Consider the following 21,125-nt stretch of genomic DNA (forward strand, 5'->3'; position numbering starts at 1 on the left):
CTCAAAGGTTACCAAAAATTTCTCAATTGTGAATATTATATATTACTCCTCTTTCATGAACTCTAGATTCTAGCCAAAGTGGTCTACTAGGTAGTTCCCCATACTAGGCCTTCTACCTCCTATGTCTGCACATTCATATAGGATGCCCCAAGATTCTGAAATACACCCGCTTCTCACCTCCAAGGAAGATGCCCCTTTTCCTGACATCCCAATTGTTAATGTCCTTTTCCTCAATGAACTTTTCATTTATCTGAGTTTATGTTGTGTCCCTCCAATGATTCTAATCATAGAGATGTTTCCATGTATACATATAATATTCAGATTTCTCATCTTTTTCTATCTGTTGTTTAGCACATAACCTTAAATAATTAAACAGTGGCTAACACACACTTAAAGATTTTCATCATATTTCCAACCTCCACATCTTTGCACTTCTCAAAGTACACAGTACTCTCACATACTTCCCAAAGTATTTAAGATCACTTTCATTGTGTCTGCATGGTGTGAAGGAAAGAATACTGAACTGGGAGGCAGGAGACTTGATTGGACTTCCAGCTCTACCATAAGTTCACAGTAAGGCTGGAGCAAGTCACTTCCCCTCACTAGATCTCAGTTTCCTCTGCAAAAATGACAGAGTTGGACTAGATGATTTATAAGTGACCTTCCAGCTATAGGATGCTAGGATTTCATAATTGGGGATTACAGCATCTTGTAGAGAAATGAAAATGATTGAAATTAATGTAATAAAAATAAAAGCAAAAAGGTAAAAAATTAATTCATAACCGTAGAGAAGAAGAAAGTTTTCAACTTCATTTTGTTTGGTTTTCTATTATTCTGAACCATGACCCTGGCCATGGAGATACCAGTATTGGCTGATACAATGGATACCATCTGTATACAATAATGTTGACAGCTATCAAGGCTCCTGAAAATAATTGGGCCTTATCAACCCAGAAATAGCATTACACCTGGACCCCAAAATGATGCTATCTTTGGATATAGGAAGCCAGCAACAGAGACAAAGAGAAAAGGAAAGATAGAAACTAGAGCTCAAGTTACTAGACATCCTTAAACAAACATGTCAAGACAGCCTTATCAGATTTATCATACTATCTGCCATAAGTGGCTGATACAAATATATACTTGTATTTGAACAACTGAGGAAGAACATAAACTATTCTCACGTGAATTGTCCTTCCTGATTTCAACCAACCCTGTCTGCAGGTTTAGCATTTCTGCCTTTGGAAGATGACAAACACTCTGGCTGTTTCTGACCATGTGGAGGCTCCACAGTGAAAGATGCAGGCACTCTGAAATGATGAAGTGATTGATCGTTCACCGCTGAACTATGACATGGTGAGAGTTCACCATTTTCAATGTACCCAAGTGCTGAGCCAGTAAAGGAGGTCAATTGGGATCAGGAAACACAACTGAAAGCATGCTCCATGCTTCATCCACTGTATAGTAGAAAAAAATTACACTTAAACTTAAAAGGCTTGAGTGCAAGTCCTAGTTCTGAATTTCCTAGCTATGTGACTGTGGGCAAATAGTATTCTCTCTGAGTTTCAATTTTCACATCTTCAGAATGAGAATAATACTATCACTTGAAATCCCTACTTTATAGGGTGGTTGTAAGACATTTGTCTTGTAGACCATAAAGTACTACATTAAAGTTGAATTATCATTATTGTTATTCAGAATTAATGTCAATTTAGATAGGGCCTAGTTTGTATGTATCTGCTTCTTTAAAGAAAGGGTTTGCTGCTCCTTTTGAAAAACTACATTGTAGGGGATGTATTTAGGTGGTGCAGTGGAGAGGGCACCAAGCTTGGAGACAAGAAGACCTGAGTTCAAATCTAGCCCTAGACACTTAATAACTGGGTGACCCTGAACAAGTCACTTAACCATGATTGTCTCAGTTTCTTCATCTGTAAAATTAGCTGGAGATGAAAATGGCAACCCACTCTAGTATCTTTGCCAAGAAAACCCCAAATGGGTGACAAAGAGTTGGATACAACGGAAACAACTAAACAACAAAAGGGAACATATTTAATATACTTCCATAGGAAGAAAAACACACAGGCTCAATCATTGAGACTGTAAATCAACATTTTTCTATGTATTAATGTAAATTCACCAAAAATCTCTATTTAGCAATGTTTTTATGAACTGGAGTCTAGGTCGTGAGCTTTTTGAGTACAAAGACTATCTTTTGCCTCTTTTTGTATACCAAGAGCTGCACATGTTACCTGGCACATAGTAGGCACTTAATAGACTTGACTGTATATACTTGGAAATAAGTAGACTGCATTTTTTAAACCAAAAAATTACATTATTTAGTTTATTAGTAGTCCAAGCTGGCCTCCCAGTTTTCCCAAATCAGTGAGACTTGACTGCATGCAAATATATCCAGTTTCTTGATTGTTGCATTAGGAGGAAAGAAAAAGAAATAAAGAAGGAAAGCTATGGCTCTGTTTGCCCTCCTGTGATTCAGAAGAAAAACTGTAACACAGGGAAACAGGGAATTATGTTTATTTTCTCCCTGTTGGCAAATGTAGCTACAGTCTAGTAACCCAAACTGACAATCCTTTTCACTCTGAAAAGAGATGGAATGAAACCTGAAGCTAGAAAGAAGGATACCAGATAGTTGTCTGGTTTCCAGTGTCTGCAGGCCTGTCACTGGGAGGCCTTGGCTTACCTTCCGTTTGTTGGTAGGATTGACATAAAGGTAACTCAGGACAGTCTTGAGCCCCACTTTGTCATTCAGTTTCTCATAGGTAGTGCCATAGTCTGTTGACCTGTGGGGAAGAGAAAGAGAAAAGTAGAGATAAAAGGAAATCGTTTTACAAAATAGGGTTGGTGCATAAGTGGGAGACGAGTTCCTGCACCTCTGCTTTTGTTTCCAAATCACATGAGTGCTTAAAAGTGTTCTTCAGAGATTAAAAGCCCCATTAATTTTAGAAGTGCAATTATACTAATGCATCTGATCACTACCTGAGCTCACCACCCTTTGCTCCCTACCTTTTCTCAGAGACCTACTTTTCTGCCCTTTCTGAATCTGTTGGTAAAAGGAACAGTCAGAGACTTTACCACCTACACATTTAAAGTTCTTTGCTTCTACAGCCCAATAGGGGAGATATAAATTCCCCCAGCAGGTCTCCAATCTGGCAATGGAGGATACCACCTTCAAGATTCAGGGAGGATGTTAAAACTTCTGGTCTACCTATTTCTGGCTCTTTCGCTGAGGTTGCCAATAAGGAGACCCTGATTAGAAAGGGACTGCCCTCCCCACCTCCTGCAAAACAAAATTTTAAAGACCCCAAGAAATCTCTCTTCCTTCTCCTTACAAATCCAGAAACCATCCATTTCCTCCCTATCTCAAAAAAGGATCTGAAGCTCATTCAAACTGGCTTTTATTTCTGGCTTTATTACATATTACTGTACTGTATGCATTCTACATTCTAACCAAATGTCTTACTTCTTATTCCCCATATTCAACATTCCCTCTCCCATTTCTACGCCTTTGCATAGGCTGTTTCCTACACCTAGAATGCACTTACCCCTCACAACATTCTCTTAGAATCCCTCATTTCCCTTAAGGGCTCAGTTCAAGTGCCCTGTACTTCAAGAAGCCAATCTGGATTCCCTCACATGCTAGTGCCCCCTCTTCTTGGAAATTTTTTGGTATATTTTGTATTTCTATATCTCTATTTGTGTCATCCTCCCACCCCCAGGATCTGAACCCCTTCACAGCAGCACTGAATTGTTTTCTTTTCTTTCTTTTTTAATTCAGTTTCATTGCCTCAATGAAAAGCAAAATGTTATGGCACATAGTAGATGTTTAATAAATTAGTGTTAGCGAATAAAACAAGACTGATAATAAATATTTTAAAATCTCACACTCTTAACTTTGCTAGGTAGGTTTTTATTTAAATAGGGATCAAAGTCTTCAATTAAAGGGTTAAGACTGACATTTCAGGTAACTGAAATAGAGGACATTTTCCAGGGTAGGAGTGTCTTCCAGAGAGTTCCCTAAAATTATACTCAAAGTAAGGCCTATTCTTCCTAAGGTTAACGCTCTCCTTGCATGAAAAAGTAACTTTGGCAAGTCAGGAACTCCCAGGAGTATGCTGATAAATATTTAGCAACCAGCTCTCCAGATTTTTTTTTTACACATATAGACACACTTTTAAGTTTACTCTATATAATTAACACTTTCTTAAATCTAGACAATCAACAACACAATAAATCAAGCCTTGATTTGTAGCATTTTCTGAATCTCAAGGTGTGAATGCTCACGCTGAAAATTTAACAATCAGCTCTTTGGTTTAAGCTGTCTTCAGCACACCCCTGGACCACCCAAAATGAACCTGACTCCAAAGCCCCTAATGACCAGATCTTCCAGAGCAAAATGTTTGCCAGTCAAGACTCTTAGAATGATTCCAAGAACAGGCAATGTGACACTGGTAGGCTCTCATCATCCCCAATGCCTAGTGCTCAGTTGAGCCACTTGCTTAGCAAACTGGTTTCACAAAGAAGGATACTAAAGTTATCTAATTTCTTCTATATAAAGTGAAAACAACAGTAGAAATTGAGCAAAGAATATAATGTTATTTACATACAATGACAGAATGTGAATGTATGTGTGTGCACATGTACAGGTGTTTATGTGTGATATGCCTCTGAGCACGTGTATACACATACATTTTTGCTTTCTCTGTCAAACCATTTGTGATCTCCATTTTGCTTTCTTTTATTAAAATTATAACTTTTGCTTTTTTATTTAGCTTATGTATAATGAATTTCAATCTAGCTTTTCATTTGTTAGTATGTATGTTCTTATATTTTAGGCATATTTCTCATAAGATACATATTATTGTACTGTCTTTTCTAATTCACCTTTCTTCCTTTTATAGCTTAATTCATTCCCTTAAGTCTCAAGGTAATAATTGTTAAGTTGATATTTCCTCCACTGTATTCTGTTATATAGTTTTGGTCAACATAAGGTACAGAATAGCTTGTTTCTGTAGAATCACTCCAATCCCAGACTCTATATGCATATATAAGCACAGAGACAATACAGCACAACCTTCCCTCAGTCCCACATCATATAGATCATGAAATGCTACTTTTACTAATTAATCTAGTCTGACCTTTTCTGACTTTTTTCTAGATAAATATATGAATGTATTTTAGGAATTATCCTTTCTCTCATTCTCCCAACAACCCTGTTAGCTTATTATTTGTATTTAGCACCCAGATTCAGTGTATGATAATTCTCTATTGAATACTTCTCATCTCCCTTCCTCCTCAAGGGCATTTATATTTGTGTATTTCCTTATCTGGGTTTACCTTTCACCACCCCTCCATTCCCAATTTTTAGTAATCCTTTCTTCAGTGTTCCCTTTTAAAAGGTGCAAATTTTGAAATATAATAGGCTATTTCTCGCAACAAGGAAATAATACATCACATTCATCCTTTGTTTTGAACTCTTGTTTACCTTGTTAAAATTCTCTTGTTCAGAGCTATATTCTTTTGCCAAGTTTGAAAATCTTTGGCTGCATTCTCAGACAAGACGTCCTTCAGGATCTAAACTGGAATTAATTTTTGATGTGCAGTTTGATTTTTCCTGACAACTTCTAAAGATTTTATCTTTGCCATTGTAGCTTTGAAATTTAACAAGTACACTTCTGGGTGTGTAAAATTTTAAAATTCCTTCTTTTGTTGACTTTGCATGAATTCTGCTTCTATGCAATTTGCCTTTGGTTTGTAATATTTCCAGGTAATGTTTATGTATGATTTACTACAATGTAGAGTTCCTTAAAAATAATTTGAGAGGAGACAAATTCTTAATTTGTCCTGATGAACTCTGTCTTCTAATTCAGTTATTGTAGATCTTGAATCTTTTAAATTTTGTTCTTGTATTAATCCTTCATTTTTGTCTTCATAGAATTACAGATTTTGTATTTAGAAGTGAAAGAGATCTTTATGGTCACTTATTCCAAACCCAACATTTTATAGAAAAATAAACTGAAGCCAAGAGAGGTTAATGGACTTTCTAACTAAGTTAAGTATTAAATAGCAGAGTCAGGATTTGCATTTAGGTATTCTAACTCTAAATCCAACATTTTCCTTTATATCATATTGCATTTCATCTAAGATATTTTATCCTCAGTATAACCCCTGATTTGTTAAGATTTCCCATTGACTGTTACAAGCTGGGGAATTAAATGTTTGTCATAGTTCCTCATTTTATTTTCCATTTTTTTTTAAATGCCAAGACTTCCCTGTTTCACTTAGTGAGTTTATTAACCACTTTAAAGTATCTTGTGGTAGATCCAGTTTCATTTCTAAGGTGAAAAAACATTTTCTTATTGTAATGTTCTTTCTTTATGGAGCTCTGTCTTCACTTTTCTGTTTTTTTAAATTTTTGCAAATGGTATTTTATTTTTTCCAATTACATGCAAAGATAGTTTTCAACATTTTTAATGAGATTTTGAGTTACAATTTTTTTTCTCCCTCCTTCCCTCCCATCCTCCCTCCCCAAGATGAAATAGGTTATATATGTGAAATCATGGAAACATATTTCCATATTAGTCATGTTGTGAAAGAAGAAACAGAACAAAAGCCACAAACAACAACAACAACAACAAAAGTGAAAATAGTGTGCTTCAATTTGCATTCAGACTCCATAGTTCTTTCTTTGGATGTGGACAGTATTTTCCATCATGAGTCTTTTGGAATTGTCTTGGATCATTGTATTGCTGAGAAGAGCTAAGTCAGTCATAGTTGATCGTCACACAATGTTGCTATTACTGTGTATAATGTTCTCCTGGTTCTGCTCACTTCACTCAGCATCAGTTCATGTAAGTCTTTCCAGGATATTCTGAAACCTGCCTGCTTATCAATTCTTATAGCACAATGTATTCCATTACATTCATATACCACAACTTGTTCATCCATTTCCCAATTGATGGACATTCCCTCAATTTCCAACTCTTTGCCACCACAAAAACCTGCTATAAATATTTTTATGCACGTGGGTCTCTTTTCCCTTTTTTATGATCTCTTTGGGATACAGACTTGGTAATAGTATTGTTGGATCAAAGGGTATGCACAGTTTGGTTGCCCTTTGGGCAAAGTTCCAAATTGCTCTCCAGAATGGTTGGATCAGTCCGCAACTCCAACAATAATGCATTAGTGTTCCAATTTTCCCACATCTTCTCCAACATTTATCATTTTTCTTTTCTGTCATATTAGCCAATCTGAAAGGTGTGAGGTGGTACCTCAGAGTTATCTCAATTTGCATTTCTCTAATCAATAGTGATTTAGGGCATTTTTTCATATTTCATAGATAGATTTAATTTCTTCATCTGAAAACTGCCTGTTCATATCCTTTGACCATTTATCAATTGGGAAATGAATTGTATTCTTATAAATTTGACTCAGTTCTCTATATATATGAGAAACGAGACCTTCATCAGAGACACTGGCTGTAAAAATTGTTTCCCAGCTTTCTGCTTTCCTTTTAATTTTGGTTGCATTTGTTTTGTTTGTGCAAACACTTTTTAATTTAATATAATCAAAATTATCCATTTTGCATTTCATAATGCTCTCTATCTCTTGTTTGGTCATAAACTCTTCCCTTCTCCATAGATCTGATAGGTAAACTATTTCTCACTCTCCTAATTTGCTTATTATATCATCCTTTATGTATAAATCATGTATTCATTTTGACCTTATCTTGTTACACAGTGTGAGATGTTGGTCTATGCCTAGTTTCTGCCAAACTATTTTCCAGTTTTCCCAGCAGTTTTTGTCAAATAATGAGTTCTTATCCCAGAAGCTGGAGTCTTTGAGTTTCTCAAACAGTAGATTACTATAGTCATTTGCTATTGTGTCTTATGTATCTAATCTTTTCCACTTATCAACCACATTATTTCTTAGCCAGGACCAAATAATATAGTTTTAGATCTAGTAATGGCTAGGCCACCTTCCTTTGCATTTTTTTAAATTAATTCCCTTAATATTCTTGACCTTTTGTTTTTCCAGATGAATTTTTTATTATTTCTTCTAGCTCTATAAAATAATTGTTGGGCAGTTTGATTGATATGGCACTAAATAAGTAAATTAATTTAGGTAGAACTGTCATGTTTATTATATTATCTTGGCCGACCCATGAGCAGCTGATATTTTTCCAATTGTTTATATCTGACTTTATTTGTGTAAAAAGTGTTTTGTAATTGTGTTCATATAGTTCCTGATTTTGTCTTAGCAAGAAGACTCCCAAATATTTTATATAATCTACAGTTATTTTAAATGGAATTGCTCTTTCTATTTCTTGCTGCTGAGCTTTGTTGGTTGTATATAGAAATGCTGATGATTTACATGGGTTTATTTTATATCCTCCAACTCTGCTAAAGTTGTTAATTATTTCAAGTAGTTTTTTAGTTGATTCCCTAGGGTTCTCTAAGTATACCATCATATCAACTGCAAAGGGAATAATTTTGTTTCCTCATTCTCTGCTCTAGTTCCTTCGATTTATTTTGCTTCTCTTATTATTAAAGCTAACATTTCTAGTAAAATATTGAATGATAGTGATGATAATAGGCATCCTTGCTTCACCCCTGATCTTACTGGAAAGGCTTCTAGCTTATACCCATTACATATAATGCTTGCTGATATTTTAATAGATACTACTTATCATTTAAAGAAAGCTCCATTTATTCCTATACTCTCTAGTGTTTTTTAATTGGAATAGGTGCTGTATTTTGTCAAAAGCTTTTTCTGTATATATTAAGATAATCATATAATTTCTATTGTTTTTATTGATATGGCCAATTATGCTAATAGATTTCCTAATATTGACCCAGCCCTACATTCCTGGTATAAATGCCACCTGGCCATAGTGTATTATCCTCATGACAAATTGCTATAATCTCTTTGCTAATATTTTATTTAAAATTTTTGCATCAATATTCATTAGGGAAATTAGTCTATAATTTTCTTTTTCTATTTTGGTTCTTCCTAGTTTAGGTATCAGCACCATATTTGTGTCATAAAAGGACTCCTTCTTCACCTATTTTTCCAAACAGTTTATATAATATTGAAATTAATTTTTCTTTAAATGTTTGGTAGAATTCACGTGTAAATCCATCTGGCCCTGAAGGTTTTTTTCTTAGGGAATTCATTTATGACATATTCAATATCTTTTTTCTAAAATGGGGTTATTTAAGTATTTTACTTCTTCTCCTGTTAATCTGAACAATTTATATTTTTGTAAATATTCATCTATTTCACTTAGATTGTCAGGTTTATTGGCATACAATTGGGCAAAATGTCTCCTAATTGTTGCTTTAATTTCCTCTTCATCAGTGGTGAGTTCACCCTTTCATTTTTGATACTCATAATTTAGTTTTCTTCTTTTTAAAAAGATCAAATTAACCAAAGGTTTATTTATTTTATTGTTTTTCCCCCACAAAACTGGCTCTTAGTTTTATTAGTTCAAGAGTTTTCTTACTTTCAATTTTATTAATCTCACCTTTGATTTTCAGAATTTCTCATTTAGTATTCAATTGGGGATTTTTAATTTGTTCTTTTTCTAGCTTTTTAAATTGTATGCCCAATACATTGATCTGCTCTTTCTCTATTTTATTTATGTAAGCATTTGAGATATAAAATTTCCCCTAAGTACTGCTTTGGATGTATCCCGTAAATTTTAGTATTATCTCATTATTGTCATTCTCTTTGATGAAATTATTGTTTCTGTGATTTGTTGCTTGACTCACTCATTCTTTAGGATTAAATTATTTTGTTTCCAATTAATTTTGGTCTATCTTTCCATAACTCTTTATTACATGTAATTATTATTGCATCATGATCTGAAAAGGATGCATTTAATATTTCTGTCTTTATGCATTTGATTGTAAGGTTTTTATGCCATAATACATGGTCAATTTTTGTGTAGGCACCATGTATTGCTGAGAAAAAGGGTATATTACATTCTATCCCCATCCATTTTTCTCCAAAAGTCCATCACATCTAACTTTTCTAAAATTCTATTTACCTCCTTTTTTCTTATTTATTTTGTGGTTAAATTTATCTAGTTCTGAGAGGGGGAGGTTGAGGTCCCCCACTAGCACAGTTTTGCTGTCTCTTTGTTCCTGTAACTCACTTAACTTCTCTAAGAATTTGGATGCTCTACCTCTTGGTGCATGTGTTTAGTATTGATATTACTTCACTGTCTATGGTACCTTTTAGCAAGATGTGGTTTCCTTTCTTGACTCTTCTAATTAAATCTATTTTTACTTTTACTTTGAGATCAGGACTGCTACTTCTGCTTATTTTTTACTTCAGCTGAAGCATGATATATTCTGCTCCAGACTTTTACCTTTACTCTGTATTTGTGTCTCTGTTTTAAATGTGTTTCTTGTAAACAACATATGGTAATATTCTATTTTTCCATCCACTCTGCTATCCCCTTCTGTTTTATGGGAGAGTTCATTCCATTCATATTCACAGTTATGATTGCTATATATTTCCCTCCATTCTATTTTCCCCATTTATACTTTTCTCTCTCTCTCCTTTCACCCTATTCCTCCTCATCAGTGTTTTGTTTCTGACCACCACTTCCCTCAATCTGCCCTCCCTTCTACCAGTCCTCTTGTTTTCTTTTCCCCTTCCCCTTGTACTTCCTTATAGGGTAAGATCAATTTATTTACCCAGTTGAATGTGTGTTATTCCCTCTTTGAGCCCAAACCAATGAGAGTAAGGTTCAAACAATGCTCACTCCCTCTTTCCTTTCCCTCTACTGTAATAAATCTTTCATGCCTCTTCATGTGATGTAATTTACCCTATTCTGTCTTCCCCTTTCCTCTTCTTCCAGTACAATCTTTTTTTACTCCTTAGTTTTTTTATTGTCATATCAAAGTGAACTTATACCCACACCCTCTGTCTATGTATACTCCTTCTAACTGTCCTAATAGAGATACAGTTCTTAAGAGTTACGAGTTTCATCTTCCCATGTAGATATTTAAACAGTTTAACCTTATTGAATACCATGGTGCTTTTTTTTCCTGTTTACTTTTTTATGCTTCTCTTGAGTCTTATATTTGGAGACTGAATTTTTTGTTCAGCTCTGATCTTTTCATCAAGAAATTTTGAAAGTCCTCTATTTCATTGAATGTCAGTCTTTTTCCGCGAAAGATTATGCTCAGTTTTACTGGGTAGTTGATTCTTAGTTGCAATCCAAGTTCCTATGCCTTTTGGAATACCATATTCCAAGGATTGGAGGATCCTTTAATGTAGAAGCTGCTAGGTCCTATGTAATCCTGATTATGGCTCCTTGATACTTGAATTGTTTCTTTCTGGCTGCTTGCAGTATTTTCTCCTTGACCTGATAGCTCTGGAATTTTGCTACAATATTCCTTGGAGTTTTCATTTTGGGATCTGTTTCAGGAAGTGATCAGTGGATTCTTTCAATGACTATTTCACCCTCAGGTTCTAGAATATCAGGGCAGTTTTCCTTGATGATCTCTTGAAAGATGATGTCTAGGCTCTTTTTTTTAAATCATGGTTTCAGGTAGTCTAATAATTATCTCTCCTGGATCTATTTTCCAGGTCAGTTGTTTTTCCAATGAAGTATTTCGCATTTTCTTCTATTTTTTCATTCTTTTGATTTTGTTTGACTGATCCTTGATGTGTCATAGAATCATTAGTTTCCACTTGCCCAATTCTAATTTTTTAACACATTATTTTCTTCAGTTAGCTTTTATACTTCCTTTTCCACTTGGCCTATTCTACTTTTATTTTTTTTTTAATATGTTTTTTGGTGAGGCATTTGGGGTTAAGTGACTTGCCTAGAGTCACACAGGTAGTGAGTGGTATGTGTCTGAGACCAGATTTGAACTTAGGTCCTCTTGATTTCTGGGCCGGTACCCCAGCCACTGTGCCACCTAGTTGCCTCCTGGCCTATTCTACTTTTAAAGGAGTTGTTTTCTTTAGTCAATCTTTGTGCTTTCTTTTCCAAGCTGTTGACTCTTTTTTCACACTTCTCTTGCATAACTCTCATTTCTTTTCCCAATTTTTCTTCTACCTCTCTTCTTTGATTTTTAAAATCCTTTTTGAGCTCTTCCAAGAGGACTTTTAGGGGTGAGACCAATTCATATTCCCTTCCGAGGCTTCACATGTAGACATTTTGACATTGTTCTCCTCTGAGTTTGTGTTTTATCCTCTCTGTCACCATAGTAGTTTTCTATGGTCAGAGATCTTTTTTTTTTCTCATTTTTACAAGTTGAGCTCTACTAAGATACAGGAGCACTGTCCCAAGTTTCTTACAATGGGGGCCAGGGGTCTGGTCACTAGCTTTCTGCACCAGGGCCTCTGGGGCTGCCAGTTTGCCCACTGTACTGGGGTGGCCTGGCTTATTCATGTCTGTTGTGCCCTGGGTCCTGGGGCTGGAGACCTCACAGCTTGTCTGCTGTGCCACTAATCTGCTGAGTCAGGACCATAAGGCCTCAGTTGTTGATCTGTGCTGTGGCTAAGAGCCTCCTGCTGGCTTGCCCAAACACCACCTGTGCTGGGCTGTGCTCCCCTTTTACCCAAGTGAGACAGAACCTTTCCTGAAGTCCTTCTAAGTTATTTTTGGCTGGAAAATTGTTTCCCTCTGTCTTTTTTGTGGATTCTGTTGCTCCAGAATTCTTTTAGAGGCTTTATTTAATATTGTTTCTAAGGGAAACTAGAGAGAGCTCAGGCAACTCCATGGCTTTCCTCTGCCATCTTGGCTCCCCCCTAACATTTTGTCTTCTTTTCCCCTGCCCCAGAGAGATTAAGAGACATCTTCCTGTCATTGTACATAATGTTCCAAAAAAGCCCTACAATAATGTCAGGATATTGAGACACCTTGGGCAGCTAAGTGGCACAATGGATAGAGTGCTGAGCCTGGAGTCAGGAAGACTCATCTTCCTGAGTTCAAATGTGGACTCAGACACTTACTAGTGTGTGAGCTTGGTTAAGTCATTTAACCTTGTTTGCCTCAGTTCTTCATGTGTAAAAAATGAGCTGAAGAAGGAAATGGCAAACCACTCCAGAATCTTTGCTAAGAAAACCCCAAAGGGGGTCATGAAGAGTAAGATATGACTGAAAACAATACAACCACACTGGGATGCTATGGTTTGAGAAGAAGTGGCATGCCGATGCTACTTTTACAACGTATAAGAAAAATGCAGTGGACAGCTTAGGATGGTAGGGCAGCATGGTATTATGGGTATAATGGAAAGAGAAGTGGACTTGAAGTCAGGGGAGACAGGGATTCACTACTTTCAATAGCAATTGACCAAGTGTCTATTGTAAAATAACTTCTCCACTCTGAGTACCAGTTTCCCCATAACTAAACTTGGTATAACTATACTACCTAAGTCAAAGTGTTGTCATAAATATCAAATAAAATAATTGAACAAGCATTTATTAAGTACCTATTATATGCCAGACACTGTGGTAGGTTCTTGTGATACAATAACAAAAACCACATAGTTCTGAAATAATATACGTAAAGCACTTTGTATGCCTCAATTGACAAGCATTTTTAAAGTAACTAGAATGTGCCAAGCACCACGCGGAGTGGTAGAAATAGAAAGACGAAAATGAGAGTCCTCACCCTCAAAGACATTATTTCCTAATAGAGGAAACAGCATGTACATGACAGCCCCATCCTCACAGCATGTGGAGTAAGCTCTGGCTACTGCTGGCCCATGGAGAAAAGGCAGGAGAGCCTGCTTCTTGAATTCCATGATGACCTCTGATAGAATGGGTCTAATTTTCATTTCAAAGAATGTATAGCTATTCTAATTATTTCTATCCCCTTTAATACTTGAAGAACATAGAACATTTCCACTGGCTGCCAAGCCAAAACTGAGAATATGTCCCAAAGGCATTAACTGGACAAGGCACCCTCTCTTTTTATCCTGGCTGTGCTAAAGTGAGAAAGCAAGGACTGTGGCAAGCCCCTGTAGTGAAAGAGGGCTTTTGCCTTTATCTCCTAACTAGGGCCACTATTAGACCCATGAGTACATGGTCATGCTGTTGCTTTCTCCTCCATTTTCTCCACTCTTAAGTAAAGGAGTATTAGAGACAAGCTGATTTTGTGAACTTTGAAAGGCTGGGAAAGTAAACTACCAAAAATCCAGAAATAGGAGTCCAGGACAGAGTTTATTTCCAACCAAGTCACCAGCACAGGTCCAAGGAAAGGGAAACAAGTCTCTCTATGATAGAGGCTGTACCTATTCCATCTTAGGTCCTTCTGACTTTCTGGTTACATAAAAGACCGTCACAAATGGTGAATAATAAGTAAACCCATTTATCCAAACAAAGCAGCAAACAGAAATTGGAAAAGTTTACAGCTTAAGATATACTAGAAAATACACAGGGATGAATTAGCTCTTCAGCTAGAAGTGACATAACCTCTTGGCTCAACCTAAGAGAGGACCCAATTTCACCTAAGCAGGTCCATTCTAGTAGTCTCCAGGGAGGCAAAATGGAAATCAGGACCATGCTCAGGAGTTGTGTGTCTGTTGATTCTTTCTCTGTGTGTCTATTCTGTAGACTCTGTGGAACCAAATCAGCAAGTGTCTTATGCTGGTACATGGCCTCAAGTCATTGTGTTCAGAATTCTCTGCCAATCTAGAGTCATGTCTTTCTGGAAGCAGGCTCCCCAGTTGCTTTCAAATGGGTTGGCAATAAGCAGAGTACATTGTGCATGCCCCGAGGATACACTCCCATTGGCTAGGGCCCCATTATATAAGTATATAGAGAATATATGCAAAATGAATATAAGCTACTTTTGAGTATTATTATAGGAAGGTTTTATATAGTAGAGATAAAGACTAAATGCTTTTCATTCCTTTTTCTGAGTGAAGAGTAGAGGATCAGACATTGAGTTGTGTGGCACCCATTATGAGAATATCAAGTAAGGCATAGAAAGAGGGGATTGGACTTGAGCCTCCTCCTCTGCATAATAATTGTGATTTGTGGGATGTTTAGAATGATGGTGGATGTCTGGGTCATTTCTCATGTGGACCCATGTAGGGAGTAAACAATGATTCATTGTAATATCAGAACGAGTCTGGTGCTGTTTATAGGAAATTTATGAGCTCCTATTCACACAGAAAGATAACTCCATGAATATCAAAATTACCAAGAAACTTGACAGTTCCACTCTCCTCCCTCCTTGTGGGTGGTAACAGTGCAATATGGATGTAGGCTGTGATTTCATTGGTCAAAGGAACTCAATGAAAAATATTCCTCTGCAAATGCATATGGGTAGCTTGTCTATAGGTTCTCTGGGGCATTGAGAGGTTAAGTGACTTGCCCAGGATACTTTAAATATGGTACCTGATACAGCCAGCATGCATCAGAAATGGGCCTTGAATGTAGGTCTTCCTACATTCTTCCTACATTCCTACATATCCATCATTATCCATTGGGCCATGATTTCCTTGCAACTTATAATACCAGAAAAGCCAGAGCCAATTTTTTCCTTTCCCCTTTCACATTGGGTAGTTTGATAGGCATGATTAAGAATCTGGGTGGGGAAAAGGCAGCTAGATGGCACAGTGGATAGAGCACCAGCCCTCAAGTCAGGAGGACCCGAGTTCAAATTCGCCCTCAGACCAAACACTTGACACTTACTAGCTGTGTGACCCTGGACAAGTCACTTAAACCTGATTGCCTAAAAAAACAAACAAACACACACATACACATACCCAAAGAATCTGGATGGGGGAAGGGAGTTACAGCAGCTGTAGATATGGACCTCAAGAATAGTGAGTCAACTACAGTACACATAAATGTCCCATACTAACTATTCCAGTGCACTCCATAGGCATAGTCCTACACATTTTGAGGATGGAATTGTAGGAAACTTTACAATTCTGGGGCAGGGGCAACTTGTCTTTTATGATGCAGCCCTGCAATTTTTCAGTCATTAGTTGCAAGTAGTCTTCTTGATTGGGAAACTAGAAAGAGTTGTACTTGATTGGGTGATGCCTTTAATGGGAAGAAATTCCGTAACTTCCAGAAATGGAAATAGATAGCTTTCAGGGGCTGCCACCATAGAACACATGAGGGCTTTAGGTGTGGGACCCTAAATCATTTGGCTGGTCATTGCTCATCAGCAGAGGATAAGTAAGTCTTTGAGTAAGGAGAATAGAGCAAGTGATAAGTCACTAAAGATCAGAGACCTCCTTCTCTCAGGCTTAAGTGACTTGCCCAGGGTCACATAGCTAGTAAGTTTCTGAGGCCACATTTGAATTCATGAAGTCTTCCTGACTCCAAACCTAGCACTCTATATCCACTGTGCCACCTAGCTGAATTTGCTTTACAAAAATCTCATTTTATCCTCACACCAACTCTGAGAGGTAAGTCCTGTTATTTTATAGGTGAGGAAACCAGGCAGAACAAAGTCAAGTAACGTGCCAAGGGCCACACAGCTAGTAAGTGTCTGACATAGAATTGAACTCAAGTTTTCTTAACTGCAGTTCTAGATCTCTGTCCACTCTCCCACCATCCTACCTCTTCAATCCAAAGCCAGATGGCTACTTGTTGAGTATAGAGGGAAGCTGTGTTCCATGCTACTGGGTGGCGTCTATAATCCCTTCTGGCTCTGAGATCCTGCTAAGCCATTACTTCTACTGCATATTAACCTCTATAGTTAAAGGGTTTTACTTAACTAAATTGTTCTCCAACATTTGCCATATGCCCCTTATTGAAACTGACCCCCATCATACTTCCAGACAGGTTTCATTAAACATGGGAATCTTAATGTTGAGCGCTAATCTGTCCTTTGGAAACTAGCAAGGTCACAGGGACAGCCTAGGCCTGTGCTAGAAGTGTCTGCTGAGAGTCAGCTTCTTTCTTGATGACAGGGCCCACATCCCTCTGGACATTCTGTTTTGCTAACAGAAGCAAATCCCTCTTACTATGGGTCATCTGAGCTCCCTGTGAAAGGCAAGGGGGGGTCTCTCATTTTTCCTCGGCCAGAGACTTGTCCAGGGTAAAGGACAGGAGTCAGAGAGAATGGAGCTAGACTGTCAGAGCCAGAGCAGTGGCTGGAGGCATAAGAATGAAACTCCCCTGTGTGACCCCAACACCACAGGAGAAAACCAAGGGCTGTGAATTCCATGTTTCATTTTCCAAGAGTAATTTTTCCAAACTGTAATTTGGGTACAAGTTGTGAGTATTCAGGAAACTGTAACTACCACAGAAGTAGGCTCAGAAAAGGTAGTCATTAGTTACCACTGTTAAACAGCACTTGCTGCTCCATGCTTGGGTGCATGATTGTGCAGTTAGCAAAGCAATGATAGCCATTAACTCAGCACATAATTAATAGTGTGCTATCTTGCATTAGGAACTAATTTTCCACATATAAGACCTGACATCTATGTCAGGCTTTACAAACATTATCCCATTTCATCCTCCCAACAGCCCTGTGGGGCAGGTACTGTGTAGTTCTTACAATCCCCATTTTACAGATGAGGAATCTGAAACCAAAAGTCAGTCAATCAATAGATGTTTATTGAGCACCTACTATGTGCCAGGAATTACACTGGGATTACAAAAAAAAGAAGCAAAATACAGTCCTTGTCCTCTAGGATCTTACAATCTAATTGGGGAAACAAGCAAACAAAGATGTACAAAGAAGTTATGTACAGGAAAAATAGGAAATAATTAAAAGAGAGACGGCATTAGTATTAAGGGGGGAGGGGTGGAGAGGCTTCTTGTAGAAGATAGGATTTTAGTTGGGACTTGAAGGAAGCCAGGGAAGTCAGTAAGAGAGATGAAGAGGAAGAATATTCCAAGCATGGGAACAACAGAAAATGTCCAGAGTCAAGAGACGGAGTGCCTTATTGAGGAATTGCAAGAAGGCCAGGGTCACTGACCTAAAGAGTATGTAACAGGGAGTAAAGTACACGAAGACTGGAAAGGGAGGAGAGATGATGGCCGGGCACTGTGAACTAACATAGCAGTGGGAGGTGGTACTACTACTACTACTACTAACCTCAAAAAAAAGTAAATAAGCTAGAAAGGTAGATAAGGCAAATAAGTATAAAGGATAATTAAAAACGCTAAGCAGTATATTATGTGTCTGACAAGAAGTATAGTGTGGCAGAAGTTAGAACTTTAGATCTGAAGGGAAACTTGAGAAATCTACGTGATCCAACTCTTTCATTTTACAAATAAGGAAACTAAGGAATAAAAAGGATGAATAACTTGCCCAAGGTCATATACATGATTACCAGCAATGGTGGTCTCATAACTCAAGTCAAGTCTACTACTCCAAAAGTCATTGTAGTCACAGAAGTCAAAAGAACAACATAAGTAAGACCTCTGCAAGACTTGTAATGACCCACCTCTCTATCATTAGAAGCCCAGACTTTTCCCTCAAAACCAATGAATAAAGACTGCCTGGATGCTCCCCAAATCCAATTTTCCTTTTTATAAAGTCAGGGGCTAGGGGATGGTTTGTGGGTCTTTTTTGAAAGCCAACTTAGGCATTCTCGATGATCACAGTTCGCTCTTGGGGGAGAGACGAGTGGCAGGAAGCATATGGAACAGTAATTTTAACAGGAAAAGGAAAAAAAAAAAAAGGAAAACTTCAAACCCACTGAGCCAAAGCAGCATCTCCATGGAGAGGAGTCACTGCCAGCCTCCCCCATTGTCCTGTTCCTGCCAGGGGTGAGAGGATTTTGGGGGGCACCCTGCCAGTTTTCCCACTGTCCACCAGATGTTTTGGAGGCAGGCCTCTGAGCTGGAGCTGGGCAGATATATTGCTTTGCTCACTCAGTCAATTCTGGTCTAACTTTTATCTTCCTTCCTCCTGTAGGTTGCACTCCTCCCAGGCTGTGTTCTCAAGAAGTTAAAAACTGTAAAAGAACAATGATATCATCTCAATCCTCTCGCCTTCCACTATACAGTTAATGCAGCTTTCTTTCATCCATTGTGAATAGTCTTCAGAGATGGATGGGGTTAGAATTTTTTCCAGATACCAAAACACAGTTGAAAACTTCTGCCAACCTGCTGACTGCCCACTCTCTTTCTCCTTAAACCTATATTCTTCTCCCCTATGCTCTAAGTGAAATCTCTTCTGTGTAAAGCTATGTCCATGGTTGGTATAAAGCCAATGTCACAATGTTCTTTGATTTTTCCAATCATAAATTCTATGCTTTCCACTCCCTCTGGGCAGCCCCTCCCCCCACCAGTCATACTTCAGGCACTGTCTCTAACCTTGCTGCCTGAGGAAGGAAACCTTAGTAAGCCTCAAATGTCACAACTTCCCCTTTACCTTCTCTGTACAGTTTTCACTACATTATCACTCACCTTTTTGTTTTCTACTTAATGCCCCAGCTCCATTGATCTCCTGAAAAAACCCAGTGACTTTTTTGTTTAGTTCAAAATGCCTTCAGTAAATACCTACTATACACTAATGTTCTGTGCTTAATGGGGAGAATAGAAAGATAGATGTGACGTGGATACTGCTTTCTTCTTTTATCCAATGATCAAGCATTTATTTAGTGCCTACTGTGCAATCTAAAATCATGTTTCTTACTCCAATTTGATAGGGTTGCAGTCATTTGCTAAGCTAGCTCTATTTCTTTATTTACTTTTTTTAATATTTATTTTATTATTTATTTATTTTAATTTTAAAAATTTTGAGTTCCAAATTCTCTCCCTCCCTCCAAACCCTTCTCCACTCACTGAGAAGGCAAGCAATACAGCAACTACACATGTGAAAACGTGTAAACCTATTTCCATATTAGCCATCTTTCAAAAAAAATCATGAAAAATAAAGTGAGACAATTATACTTCAATTTGCACTGTGTTCATCATTTCTCTCTCTGAGGGTGTATAAGCATTTTTCATGAATCCTTTGGAGTTGTTTTGGATCACTGTATTGATCAAAGTAGTCAAGCCATGTCACAATTGATCATCATTGCAACATTGAAGTTACCAAGCACAATGATCTCCTGGTTTTTCTCACTTCACTTTGCATCATTTCATATAGGTCTTGCCATGTTTTTCTGAAACTACCACCCTCAACATTTCCTTTTTTTAGTTTTTTTTAATTTATATTTTATTTTAAACTTAAATACAAAATAAAAAAAGAAACAAACTTAAATGTTAAAACTAAAATAATAGAAAAGATAAAAAGTATTGTCAAGCGCATAGCAGAACATAAGAGAGGATTCAAAATATACAGCAATAAATTTCCATTTCAAGAAAACCTATAAATACTACATATTGTGTTCTGAGCTATCCATCTTTTCTTTGCTTCCTTGTAAGTTCTTTTGTTCTCTGCTGTGCACTTTTTACTTTGTTCTTTTTCCCCTTTCCTCCCCCCTAAATATATAAACACACACACACAAAATCATTTCTTAGAGCACAATATTACTCCACTACAATCATACGCCACAACTTGTTCAACCATTCCCCAATTGATGAGTATCATCTCAATTTCCAAGTCTTCGCCACAACAAAAAGAGCTGCTGTAAAAATTTTTGTACATATAGGTCCTTTCCTTTTTCTTTGTTCTCTTTGGGGTACAGGCCTACTAGTGGTATTTCTGGCTCAATCAGTACGCACAGTTTCGTAGCCCTTTTGGCCTAGCTCCAAATTGTTCTCCAGAATTGTTGAACCACTTCACTACTCCACCAGTAGTTCATTTGTATACTTATTTTCCCTCATCCCCTCTAGCATTTATCATTTCTGATAGGTGTGAGGTGATATCTCATAGCTGTTTTAATTTACATTTTCATAATCAATAGTGATTTAGAGCATTTTTTATATGACTACAGATAGCTTTGATTTTTTCTTCTGAAAACTTCCTGTTTATATCATTTGGCCATTTATCAGTTGGGCAAGGGCTTTTATTTTTATAAATTTGACTCAGTTCTATACTCAATATATATTTGAGAACTAAGGCCTTTATCAGAGAAACTTTCTGAAGAAATTTTTGATATTATTTCATTGCCTATGGTACCTTTTAGTATAATGTGGTTTCCCTGATTATTTTTTTAATTAGATCTATTTTTGCTTGGGGCACCTACAGTGGATAGAGCACTGGGCCTGGAATC

General features: G+C 37.2%; 1 protein-coding gene across 1 annotated transcript in view; it reads right to left on the reverse strand.

The window, feature by feature from the left end:
• The window catches only part of SORCS3 (sortilin related VPS10 domain containing receptor 3), a 682,653-nt gene that overhangs the window by 378,393 nt on the left and 283,135 nt on the right, over window positions 1-21,125 (reverse strand). The window contains exon 3 of the mRNA XM_027851811.1: window positions 2,699-2,798. Coding sequence (XP_027707612.1) covers window positions 2,699-2,798 — 100 coding nt within the window. The remainder of the gene's footprint in view (window positions 1-2,698; window positions 2,799-21,125) is intronic.

The sequence above is a fragment of the Vombatus ursinus genome, unplaced genomic scaffold (genome assembly GCF_900497805.2).
Source record: "Vombatus ursinus unplaced genomic scaffold, bare-nosed wombat genome assembly UNPS02009205.1, whole genome shotgun sequence".
NCBI classification, from domain to species: Eukaryota; Metazoa; Chordata; class Mammalia; order Diprotodontia; family Vombatidae; genus Vombatus; species Vombatus ursinus.